Raw genomic sequence first — 13,209 nt, 5'->3', positions numbered from 1 at the left:
CCATCTCACTGCTACCTGCCAGTGACTCTTAGGCCGTGAACTCTTACCCTCTGATTATCTGATTCCATTTTCCCACCATCCTTGCTGAGTAAGTATCCCTCTGGACGACTTCCGATCCTCCTTTCGGGACAACTCCCGATCCTTCTCCCAGGCATGACTCCCGATCCTTCTCCCAGGCATGACTCCCGATCCATCTCCCAGGCATGACTCCCGATCCATCTCCCAGGCATGACTCCCGATCCATCTCCCAGGCATGACTCCCGATCCATCTCCCAGGCATGACTCCCGATCCATCTCCCAGGCATGACTCCCGATCCATCTCCCAGGCATGACTCCCGATCCATCTCCCAGGCATGACTCCCGATCCATCTCCCAGGCCTGACTCCCGATCCATCTCCCAGGCCTGACTCCCGATCCTTCTCCCAGGCCTGACTCCCGATCCTTCTCCCAGGCCTGACTCCCGATCCTTCTCCCAGGCCTGACTCCCGATCCTTCTCCCAGGCCTGACTCCCGATCCTTCTCCCAGGCCTGACTCCCGATCCTTCTCCCAGGCCTGACTCCCGATCCTTCTCCCAGGCCTGACTCCCGATCCTTCTCCCAGGCCTGACTCCCGATCCTTCTCCCAGGCCTGACTCCCGATCCTTCTCCCAGGCCTGACTCCCGATCCTTCTCCCAGGCCTGACTCCCGATCCTTCTCCCAGGCCTGACTCCCGATCCTTCTCCCAGGCCTGACTCCCGATCCTTTTCCCAGGCCTGACTCCCGAGCTCCTCCCAAGGATGACTTCAGTCCTTCTCCCAGGGATAGCTCTCGATCCTTCTCCCAATGCGACTCTCGATCCTCCTCCAGGATGACTCATGATCCAGTAAGCCTACCTTCCTGCTCATACCCAGCCACCCAGTTTCCCACTAACATGAGCGTTGTTTTCATGCCCCTGTCTTGAAATATAATCCTGGATATTCTTTAGCACTGTCTGCCCCAAAATATGCTAAAAGTTCAAAGTTCGACTGCTACAGGCCTGAGCGAAAATTACCACCTATTGTGCCCTCTAGCATAAATGTTGTCAATGCTTTTGATGGTGTTAAGTGATGTGTTGCATAAGCTTTCAATTGCTGGGAAAATATTTCTGATAACCGAATACTGAGCACTGATAAAACAGTGTTCCCTCAAGACAGCTTTGTTTTAATTACTGCAGGACATTCTTGAGCGTTCAACCACTGTGCTACAAAGTGCACGGGACAAAGAGGTTGAATATATAATAGACTGCCATGATTATGGCCCACTAGTTCCAGATGAGCCGATCGTTGAAGCCTGGGGCATGTTTTCTTACCAGCATAGCCTGTTTGAAACATTTGTGACACGTTTTGAGCTGATCTCACACAATAGCTCAATAACACATTCTGAAGATGGTGTCAAATCACAGGTGACTACTTATAGGCATGTTCTTTAGACGTTGTGGACTATTTTTCTTCAAACTTTTGAGCTATCTAGTTTTCAACACAAGTGTGAAAATTGTACAAGATATGCAGACATGAAAGCTGGGCTGTTCTGACGATTAATGGATTGAGCAAATAAATGTGTTTCTTGGGCTCTGAAATAGTTTTGTTCAGAACCCTGTTGCTGGGGAAGTTTAAAAACAAATGTTGGAAAAACATGATGTAGGTAGCTGGCTCTTTATATGGTGGACCAACACGAGGTACACTGTGTAAAGAGTCCAGGCAACTCTTATTAGTTTACAGAGGCAAAAATGATAACACTAAATGCTCTCCTTTGTGGTAGTGTGGGCAAGCATTTTAGGCTTATCAGAGGGTAGTAATAAGCATTTGTTGTACTCATAGAGACAATAAATGAGACACACTCTCAAGAATAAATCCGAGACCAATTTAGCAAAATATGTCGATTCCGTTGCATACAGTTATTTACAGTCGGTTTCTGGGGGATCTCCTTCAGGACTTGGGGTCGTAGGCGGCCAAGGTCCAGTGTACCGCCAGCAGTTATTTGTTACCTGCCCTGGGGCATCCGGGTGCAGAGGTGCTGGTAGGGTTGGTAGATTTGTGTGCTACACCTGTGAAAAGAAAGGGGCCACCTAGAAACATGCTGTAGAGTGGGACTTGGGGACAAAGCCGGAAGCTTTCAGCGGTGGGTTCAGGTCATAAGGGTGCTGGGAACAAGGGGGCACAGCTGGTTCATCGGTACACGGGCTAGGTTGCTTGGATGCAGAATGGAAAGGTCGACTGGGCTCTGTGCGTTCTAGGGCCTGGCGGTTGTCAGTCTCACCAGTTGAGGGTGCAAAATCAGGACAGCTGGGCCACTCTGGAAGTGGGTCTCTGCGGTGCTGACATGCCTCGACAGCTGCTCACTCTTGGTGCTGTTAGAGTCTCGACTGGACTTAAACAGGCCTTGGCAGCTGCAAGGGGTCCAGTACCCTGGGTATTGGTCCTGTGCAGTTCATTTAGTCCTGGTGTCCTCTCAATTGGTGGGGAGACAGATCTGGCCTTCAAGAGCACAGGTACCTCTTCCTGGGGGTCTGCTGTGTCGGGCTGGCTGGGGAGCGGCAACACGGTAAACCAGACTCTGCTTCTAACAGTTCCTGCGGACTACACAGGAGTAACTTCTCTACACCAAGGGAGATTTCTGGAAATTCGCAAAGGTCTGGCAGTCTACCGGGGTTCTTGGTAGTTGCTCAGCTGCATGACAAGTCACTCGGTCGCAATTGTCGAGACTCGTGCAGGCAGGGCTTGGCGACAAAAGTCCACAACAGTCTTCAGTTCTTGTTGTCTCGCGGGTCTTCTTAGTCCTCTTCTTCTGTATCAGTTGAATCTGAATTCCTGGCATCAGAGGTGCCCCTAAATGCACGAATTAGGAGCTTTAAGTGGAGTGACAGGTAGTAGCTAATGTGCTATTTACCTTTTGGGTGATTACACCCTCTATATGACCACTTCCTGTCTGGACTGAGCCTATCCCTGACCCAGTAAGCCTAATTCTGCTAAAACCAAGATGGTGGAGTTCTTTGTTTTGTGTTCTCATCAGGAAGCCCACCTTAGGGGTGGAACTAGCCTGACTGGGACCACGTCTCTCTGGCTAGCTCATTTTCTCACCTGTCCTGGTGTCAAATGGGCTCAGAACATGGGGTAGCATTTTCCCCGTCTTGGGAAGCCTTGGGTCACATATCACAGGCGGCAGAGGCTTTTGAAGCCTCCTGCCATGATATGCTGATTACTAAACCATCCTGCTTGGAGGAGGTAACAACACCTCCAACTGGAGCAGGCATTGTTTCTTCCCTCAGAGAGCTTGGGCTTTCACCTGTAAGGGATCAGACACCTGTCTGCGGTGGCAGGCTGATATACACCAGTCATCCAGTACACTAGTAGTCGGTAGGTTTTCAGGGGGCACCTCTTAAGCGCCCTCTGGGTGCATGTTTAAATAAATCCACCACTGAAATCAGTGTGGGCTTATTACTACGAGGTGTTTGTTATCAAACATCTCTAGCTTCAATGAAGCCATCATGTAGCTGTGGAACTCGTAATCACCAGTGACCAGCACATGTATTTAAAAAGGCTCACTGTTCACTTGTAATATTCAAGAATTGACTTAGATGTCACAGGGGCATATCTGCTCATGCAGATAGGTCTGCACATGTAGTATAGTGTACCCTGCCTTAGGGCTGTAAGGGTGATTTACACATACTGCATGCAGTGTCTTCAGCCATGGCACACAGGAGGTGTGCCATGTTGTGTGTTTACTTTTTTTGCACGATTGCATTAGCGTTCGGAGGGGTCTCTTAGGGTGGCACAAAACATGCTGCAGCCCTGAGGTACCCTCTTCAGCCTCCCTGCCCTAGGTACCAGGGGTCCTATTTACTAGGGATTTAAAGGGGGTTCTTAAGGTATTGCCATTTGGGGCAACATTTGTACAGTTTTAGGGAAAGATATCTGGCACTGGGGACCTGGTTAGCAGGAACCCAGTGCACTTCTGTCAGAATTGCTTCAGATACCAGGCAAATAATAGTGGGGGTGACCATGTCAAAAAGGGGCACTTTCCTACACATAAAAGATGCATCAAACTGCAGACATATTGGTAAAGGTGAATGCATTCATCTTCCCTGCAGGAGGGCTCTGCCAGTGTTAAAGTTCCCCTTAAAATCCCTCGCTCTTGTATTGTTCGCTGTGCCTTATATTGCTTTCTGAACCCATAGTGTCCTATCGGTTCTCAATGTCACCAGCAGTCTGTTTACTCCAGAAATACATTTGTCTTGCTATATAGCCCCAACAGTGACCTTGATTAAATGGTGCCCTGTAAGTAGTGTAGCATGCACTGTCAGTATTGCAAGTCCCACTCTAGTGCCCAGGTCTTAGTGCATGATTCCAGATGTGCTACTCTACATTCAGTTGTACCACTTCAGAGATGTAAGGCTGCTAGAGTGTATTTTTCCCTTTTGGATTTGATCAGACACTGTCCGTGATTGAACACAACCCTAGCCAATAGAGATATGACATTTTCTGACATTTCGTGCAGTTCTTCTGTGAGAATCACAAAATTAAGTTTATGCACATCGTCACAAAATGGAGGGGCTCAGCTGACTCCCTGCCCCTCCTCCCTGGAATCAGAGGGCTACAAGGGGCATATAAAAAAAGATGGCGAGCCAATAACAATGTAAACCATATTTTTTATCTCACCCACTCTCTGCCACAGATAATGTGAGCACAAGCAAGGAATTAATGCACACTTGCCAAGGCCGGAAGTCATCGGGGATGTCTTGCTGCAAATCTGTAGTTGCGGCAGACTGTGTGAAGGTTGGCATTTAGCCCTGGGAAGAGACAAATAGAGTGAGGAATGCCTGAGATGCTTTTAAATGAATTACTACAGTGGAGTTAGCATACCAGAAACATCAATATAAGTCAATACAACGAGTGGAGTGAAATATCGCTACAGGCATTGATTTAGTTCCCCGGAGGCTGACCATTAGCCACTTTTGTCCGGCGTCTTGCCTGTTCCCTTACCCTCGTAAGGAAGACAAGATGTAAATGACGGCCGAAACGCAACCACGTCGACAGTCTTTTGACAAGAGGAGTGTAACAGGAACAGTCCTGCCAAGTCTCACACATCAGGCGTTAGACTAACGCATTTCAGTGTGGTGCTCCGCATCACCGCACTGAAATGCATTGTCATGCATAATGCATAGTCTTAGCCCTGTCACAGAGACACTGCAAAGTGAGTGTGTATGGCAGCAGTGAGCGCACGCATGTGGCCTGTGCAGCTCTTGCAGGCTTGGAGCACTCCCAGCAGCTGAGCAGGCTCACAGAGTCAGTGTGCTGCTACAATGTATCTTACACATTCCAATCCACGATGCTGCGCGGCTCTGAGTTCAGGCAGGCTGACGTCATGGCCCTGCCACCGCAAGACCCCAACTACTCCAGAGACCACTTGGGCCAGCCCACCAAATCAGAATGTGACACGTGTTTATGGCACCGTAATGGGGATGTGACGTCCATTATGTGACACAAGTTTATGGTGCCGTAAGGGAAATGTGACGTCCATCATGATGTGATACACCTTTATGGCACCGTAAGGGGGATGAGACGTCCTACTGCTGCCAGAGAAGGCCACAGGGTCTGGAGTTTCAATTTTGTAAGGTCATCTGTGGCAAATAGTTAATTAAGGTGCTGGGCTGGTTCGTAGAGCACTGCTGCTTGCACCGGCCGACCGCCCGCCCACGCTGCAGGGCTAAATGTATACAATGCTAGCGCTGCTCCCCTGCCATCAAATTAAATATTTCGGAACCCGGCAGCCGAGGAAGACTGCAGCAGCTAGTGATGGGTTGTGACAGATGACAGTCACTGACCGGGTTGCAGCGGCCGCCAGGACTTGGAAGACCGCTCAGCTGGTCGATGGCAAGACACAGCCTGGATCCCTTACAGCTGATTAATTGACCCGGGGGACAGTTGAGCGGCCTTGCACAGCGAGTCGCAGACGCACCAGTAACGTTGCCTGGGGCTCAGGCTGAAAGATTCAGAAGAACAGATCAGTGAGTATAACCACCAGCCACTTCATATGTTGTCAAAGTGTTTAATTGTAACTGACACAATCAAATTAAATGTAATGGGAGCTCGAGATCTTTCTGAACGCTATGAAACTTCCATGGACGCCTATTGGGGAACTTAAGGTGCCAGCCATACCACAGACACCTTGGTCTTAATTGTAGTCTCGTTCCTACCACTAGTATGGCTTTTAATCAGAAGTTTGTCCCATTGACAGGGTGACAGCCTTATTTGATGAAACCGGCGTTAGGCAGCAGTTGTATGAGTTGTAAAACTTTCTTGATTTCATGAGATGGGGTTCTTTACTGAGGAGGTGATGGCACTTGGAAGAGACATTCTCAATAAATGGGTATAATTTCTGAAAGGTATATGTTTCCTTGTTATCATGGTTTGATTTTGCGCGCAAGAAAGTGTCACTCATAGTCGTTGAATGTCACTCATAATTACACTGAAATTTTGAAAATGTCACACATAAGCAATTTGAAACCTTGGCAGCTATGCAGGAATTGAAAATAGTTTATGATGAAAGGCACATTTGAACTAAGGTCGTGAGAGGGGTGGTTACCTCGTGCTTAAATGGCGACCTCATAGTGGATTGTCTTTAATTAATATGCAAACACTACATGAATTTCTAATTTATTTATTTTAAAAGTTTTATATAGCGCTGGCTGGACCCGGGGGTATCCGAGCACTTTACATGAGTGAAGATAATACAGGCATACTACAATTGTTCAAATCATGGAGATCACATAGGTTCTATTGAGGAGAACAAGTAGCAAAATACACATTAACAAATGACGACGCAAGAGGGATAAGAAACATAAATAAATGGGTACAAGTGTTTGCGTAATATATAGCATCCTGAGATGAGTGGGTAGTAGGAACTTATGAATTTTTGTTGCTTTTGTTTGATTTGTGATGTACACTTTGTATGTACGTCTGTATGTGTTAAAGGAAAACGACAAAAAATAATAATCAGTTATTCTAAAAATTTGTGTCTGTGGTATGTGATGTTTTGCGCTTGAACAAGGTACATGAATTAACGACAGGATGATGGACTGTAGGGTAATATGGAGTTCTCTATGAGTTAGTAGATTTACATATATATTCTTTCCTCCTTGCCATTTTTCTTTTTCTACTTGTTGCAAATCTAAGGCATGCTAGACTAAAGAGATTGTGACATACCCTTTTGAGTGCCCGCCAAGGCTTACAGATGCAGGTTGTGTTTTGCTTGAAGCAGTCGCATTTCTCCTCTGTTCTGGAATCACTGGGTGATTCCCAAGCTGCTGGATTCTATACATGCATATCACAAGTGGGTTCACAGTTAATTAAATGCTCTGGCCGGGGCATAAAACTACTTAGGGAGGCTACCAACAAGAAAAAGACCCTGCATTGTTCTTTGCACCTCATTTATGATCATACACATATCACCGCTTTGGTCTTATTTTCAGAAACAAATATTACCCTGGTCATGCAGAGCCCTTTGGAAGATTCCAGTTAGCAAAAGTACCCTGTTTGACACTACAGTTGTTTGTCACATGTTTGACAGTCCTTGTAAATTGGTATTCCTAGTGTTGTTGTGCTTTGTTTTTTCTTTTGCCTTGGGTGGTGCTCTCAGGGTAACCGTTCCAGGCAAAACAAATTTATAATTTTTCAACCCTCTGTAAGATTCATAAGGGATTTTTAACTTTCTCCACAATAAATGACTGGAGGTAGAAAAATAAATAAGCCCCGCTGGGCTGTTTAGGGGAATGTTGCAGTTTTCCCAACTATTCTATAAGAGGAGATAGAGGAGTAAATTTGCTGAATCAGTGTCCTGATAGAAGCCCACCAGCGTGGGCTGCTTTTTCCTAATAAAGAACATGGCAAATTGAGCACTGTTAAGTCTGCCCTCAATGAATGGAGTTTTTGTTTTTTAGTAGAACTGAACTTTTGCAGCTCACTCCCCTCCACAAACTGTCAGATCTCCTTCTTGTTTGGAAATGCCTCTAAATTGCTAGCTTTCAGGAAGACATTGCTGTGAATTTAGTTAGCAACCCGATTCTACTTCACTGTCCCTCGCTCCTCTAAGTTGGAATGCCGATCACCATTTCTCCATCTAGCCATACATAGCAATGCATTCAGTGATATAGGGCTACATGAGCAATTAAGCCACCAGTGTTAACATCTATGTGGCAGTAATACTTCATTGTTTTTTTTTTTTGGTAGAGTTTTATATAGCGCGAAGTAGACCCGAACCTAATCAGGTATCAGAGCGCTTTACATAGCACAAGTTACGTTTTTTTTTCTTTTTTTTCTCATTGTTGAAATATCTGGCTCTAGATTACCCTGTTGGAATAGTCTGTGAAGGGCCAGTTGTTCCAGAATACAGGGCACTGGAATAAGACAATCTGTACTGAGATGGACAATTCCTAGGATGTTTCTGGAATGCTTACTTACACTCATTAAAATGACAATGTCTTGGGCCGAAGGCCATTTTAATGCATTTTAATGCAGAGAATAATGTGCACATCAATGATGAACAAAGCTGCTTTTGAGACGAATTTTGCTATGTATGCCTCTTTTACGTTTAGCTATGCTTTGTAAAGCACTGGGTTACTATAATACTAACTCGTAGTACTAACGTCACAAGTTAATACAGAATTGTAGATAGTCTGAATGTGCACGGAGATAGACAGGTGAATTTTGTTTTTAAAGATGAGAGGTCTAAAAAGAAAAGGAGTGCCATTCATACATGTCCACCCCTTTTACCACCCCTTTTACTTGCGTTAGGGAAGATTTCACTGGGTCTATAGACAGTTAGTTTCTTCTACTCTACATTTATTAGTACTTATTTCTCTATAAGGAACGCATAATGCTATAAAATGAATACATTTTCAGAGCTATTCACAAAGGTAACTTACAGCTATGAGTAATGCTTGTGTGAGTAATTTACTTTTACATTTCTGTGTAACTTTACTACTTTTGGCTATATACAAAATCGAGTAGAAAGTTGCTCAAAAGTGTGGACTTGCTTGTTTCCACCACTTTGAAAAGGGGATTGAGACAATTGACTAAAAGGAAACTCTAGTAAGTCCAGTAACACACATGGCCAACCACTGCTACTGTAACACCTGTTCATAGAAAATAATGAAGATAAGGACTTGAAATCAAATGCCATAGTAGACAATGTTACATTAAATTATTTAAACTAAATACTACAAAATATAAAGAAATAAAATGTATTGCTGAAAAATATTTAAAGATAAAAACTATATTATGCAATTATAAAAAAAATTGAATTCATGAATGTATGTAACATTAATTTTTATTTACATATAATCACATTCACTTTAATTGATACGTCACATCACTTTTAATTATTAATGAAATAAGTTACAGTCCAAACTAGTAACCCACCCTATTCCACCTTACTAACGAGGAGAGTGACGTAGCTGATTTATCAAGACATCTTGTCTACCTTTGCACAAAATAGAAAGAAAGGAGACAAATCCATTGGCCTTGCTTTATTAACCCTGAAAGGGGTAAAAGCAGACTGGCTAGCAAGACTTGCTTTTCATGGCCTTTTACTAAATGACAGATTAGATCATTCAGAAGATGATTTTGCCAGCGCCCCTTTGGAGATTTCTCATTACACCGTAGAGGGTAAGTTAACTTGTTTACATTTTTACTTGTGTGATTTTCTTGAGTGGGATCGGCTGTACTAAAATCTAAGCCGTGGGGTTTTCATTGTTTCTCTACTTGTCATTCTCTCCAGACGTCGTATAACATTGCCACCATGACATGCGAGTTTGCTCTGGCCTTTGTGGATTCCTGTCTTGTGTTGTGGATATCCTTTTGGGATAAAGAAAGCAGTATGGGATTTGAAGTGGTACCGAAAGCGTTGGGGCTGGGGGGGGGGGGAGGAGGGGGGGGGCTGGAGGGGGATTAATATTGTTGCCTTTGGACTGGATTTCAAGGCACAAACATGTTCAAAAATGTTTCATATTTTTCCTTAAAGCAGTATTATCTGTCTTTCAAACCACAGACATGCATAACCCAATATGAATGCCACATCTACTCACTACACATGCCCACAGTACCCATGCAGTACACCATACACTTAGCCATTCCACACACACACCACAATCACCTACATCCAGAAGACTCATCATATAACCTGTTTATCACTACATCAAACACACATCCTGTGCACATTAACCCTACTTAACGTGCATCCATGTTATATCAACTTCGCTCGCCCCCTACAGTCCACACCACTTTTCCGCAAAGCAGAGCATGCACACATCTCTATTCATACAGCGAGCAGTGACCTAAAAACACACACACACACACACTCTCTCTCCTCCTCAAGTCCACTTAGTGACCTGATACTCATAAGTGTGTCAGAGAATTATCTTTGACGTTGTTTAATATTGTATTACATGCCCCTTCTGCACATTATAAGGATATTGCAAGTTACCGAGTAGTTTGGTGACCATATAGAGACACGATGCATCAACCCACAGTGCCTTTATTGGTCATTGAACTCCGAGGGAACTCGCATTATCCTTGCAATGTAAAGTATCCGGGTAACAAACAAACTCCTCTAACCTTTGCCTGTGTAAAATTGTTTTTATTACTTAGACCGACAGGTACAACTCTCTTGTGCAGAGTGTCTAAGAGAGCCTGCTTTCAGAAACGAGGAAAGTTGGAGCACATTCTCTGTAAAGTGACAGTTTATTTTGCAGCTTCTTTCACGCTGAGTGCAGTCCGCTCTGGCCCTTGAGCAGTGTGACGTTACAAGTCACTTGTAAGAACGTATTACAAGTGGCCATGTGCATCATTTTTTATTAGAGGCTCGTTGAATATGCCTGTAATATGAACATGAAACACAATAGAACATAGAGAGTTTTCTGTCTCCCACATATTATATAACTAACTGTTCCTTCATCTTGTATTAAATATAGTCTTCAACACTTGCAGTCAAATTTACCTATGGAAAATATTTATTTGGATTCAGTTACAGGTTCACAGCTCTGCTTTCATTCACAATCCAGTTACAACTCTCCAGTTCCTCTTTACTTGGAATAAGCAAGGTGTTTTTGATATAGTTAACCTAACATTTCCAGCCTGATGTCTCATTGTTTTTCTAGTTCACTTATATCATTTACTTCCCTTGTTTTTGTGTAAGTTGACCTAATGAGAAAGCCCAAAATAGTTAATGAATACTGATCGAGTCCGTGGAATCTCGGAAGGTATTGCCAACGGATGTGCTGTTAACCTACAGATAGGAGGTTTTTTTATGTTTGTGAGCACACGTTGAACACACACCGAACAGAAATTGGATTAAAAAGTATGAAGCCGACTTGAAGTATGCCACCCCACAGCCAGTACATAGCAAGGACTTTCATTGACGAAGGAGCTGCTATGGTCTAAAAATAAGGAAATTAAATGATTTTTACTGCTCTTCCATACATACCCTAAAGTCAAGACCTTTCCATTCTCATTCTGTCTGAACTCTATCTAATGAGCATTATATGACACTGTAAAATAGCTGAACAAGTAATGGGAACAAAAGTGTATTCATGGCTCCTCGGCAGATGACCAAGGGTGCAACTTCTAAATGTTTCACCCTGTTAGGACTTAAGTCCTCTCCATTACTTGGAGAAGCAGAACCACGCCACGCTACATGCGCTCACACCTGTGAAACAATTTTGCGTTGAAAATGCTGATTATATCAGCTGTGAGCAGTTCAGGATGGACAGTGTACCACCAAAGACCTCAGTGAGCAGCCCTTGCATGCAGAGTATTCTTTAAATATTAAGAGTAGGGTACCAGCTCTTCTTCCAGGAGCAAGTAGGTGTTCCTTGTTTGTGGGGTTGAGTTTGCGCTAATTCAATTTCCTATCTCAAATTGAAAAGAAATCACACGTTTCAGTGGTGCTATTTACATATTTCACATTTTTTATTTTTCTCAATGGTCTCCAACAGTTATTTGAGATTAGTCTCCTTTCAACCGTATTCTCAAATCAATAGTCCTCAATCTCTTTCATCCATACCAATATACATGCGGCCCGTAAACCAAGGTATTATTTTACTTTTTATTCTTTACTTTGTTTTTTTAGAATTCGGTTTCTGTTTATAAAACCTATCGAAAATACTTTAGACACTATTTTATCAAAACTTTAATTTGAACATTGTACACATTTCACTCTACTTTTTAGCCTTTGGACACTTTATATAGGTCAGAAATGCGAGCAGTATCACTTCTATGTTTTCCTTAAAACATCTAGTACCATATGTATTCATCCATATGTTAATCAGCCCCATAGTTCAACGACATACCTCATAGCCTCTATTTCATAAAATTAGCGATCAAAAACTTTCAAAACAGGTCTTGAAGAATCGCATCGAATATGATAGTTCTGTAAATTCCTTAATTTTCGACATTTATTATTATTACATATAAAAGCAACAATAAAGAAGATAACGCACTAAAGAATTGGATTAATAAATCTGTAAAGAACATTTAAGAAAATAGTGTGACATTTTGGTATTCTCTTTGAGTGGATGTTCCAAACAAAGAAAAATAAGGACAGATCGCTGGGTAGAGCAATTTCATCGTCAGTGGCCTTAGGCCCCACACCTGGCTGAGAGCCACTGGCTATTCGGGGGATGTCTAAGCCTCACTCATAGACATGGCCTTTGATATTGTGTCCCTTTTTGGTGGGAGGGCGAACTCCGCGCTGGTGCAGATATGGTCATGGCCTTAGGCCTATCAATGGCCCCTCGCCAACCCCAGTCCACTTTCTGCCCCTTTTGTGGCAATGGAAGGAATTTCCAACCCCGTCCTTCTTTTCCAGCTTCCAAGGGCTTTTCGTGCTCAAAGACGCGTCTTCCACAGATAACATGGGGCCACTAGCTAGAGATCTGGGTTGTCTGCCTTTTCCCGCATCCGCAGTTTCCAAGCCCCTTTAGTTTGCTCTCATACAACCACAAGCATGCAGTGGGAGCAGGATACGCCATCACCTACACCCTTGCCAGTTGGTCACATCTAACAAGGGGGTTTTACAGATAGTCCAAAGGGGCTACTCCAGCTGCTTTCTGGGCACCCTTCCACCCATGCCTCTCACCTAAGATCATATGACGGAGGACCATCTCTCTTTCCTCCATCAGAAAATGTTGCCTCTCT

At 43.9% G+C, this 13,209-nt stretch overlaps 1 protein-coding gene across 4 annotated transcripts in view; it reads left to right on the top strand.

Moving 5' to 3' along the window:
- LOC144782007 (transmembrane protein 87A-like) overlaps nt 1-13,209 on the top strand; it is a 416,501-nt gene that overhangs the window by 293,236 nt on the left and 110,056 nt on the right. For 2 of the 4 annotated variants that reach the window (XM_078661114.1, XM_078661112.1), the window contains one exon: nt 9,794-9,865. In XM_078661114.1, coding sequence (XP_078517240.1) covers nt 9,794-9,865 — 72 coding nt within the window. Of the gene's footprint in view, nt 1-9,793; nt 9,870-13,209 lie in introns of all 4 variants that reach the window. The other 2 variants (XM_078661113.1, XM_078661111.1) reach the window with 1 other exon arrangement.

This window comes from Lissotriton helveticus, chromosome 9 (genome assembly GCF_964261635.1).
Source record: "Lissotriton helveticus chromosome 9, aLisHel1.1, whole genome shotgun sequence".
NCBI lineage: Eukaryota > Metazoa > Chordata > Amphibia > Caudata > Salamandridae > Lissotriton > Lissotriton helveticus.
The sequence above is the reverse complement of the archived record's forward strand: the minus strand, read 5'-3'. Positions and strand labels throughout refer to the sequence as shown.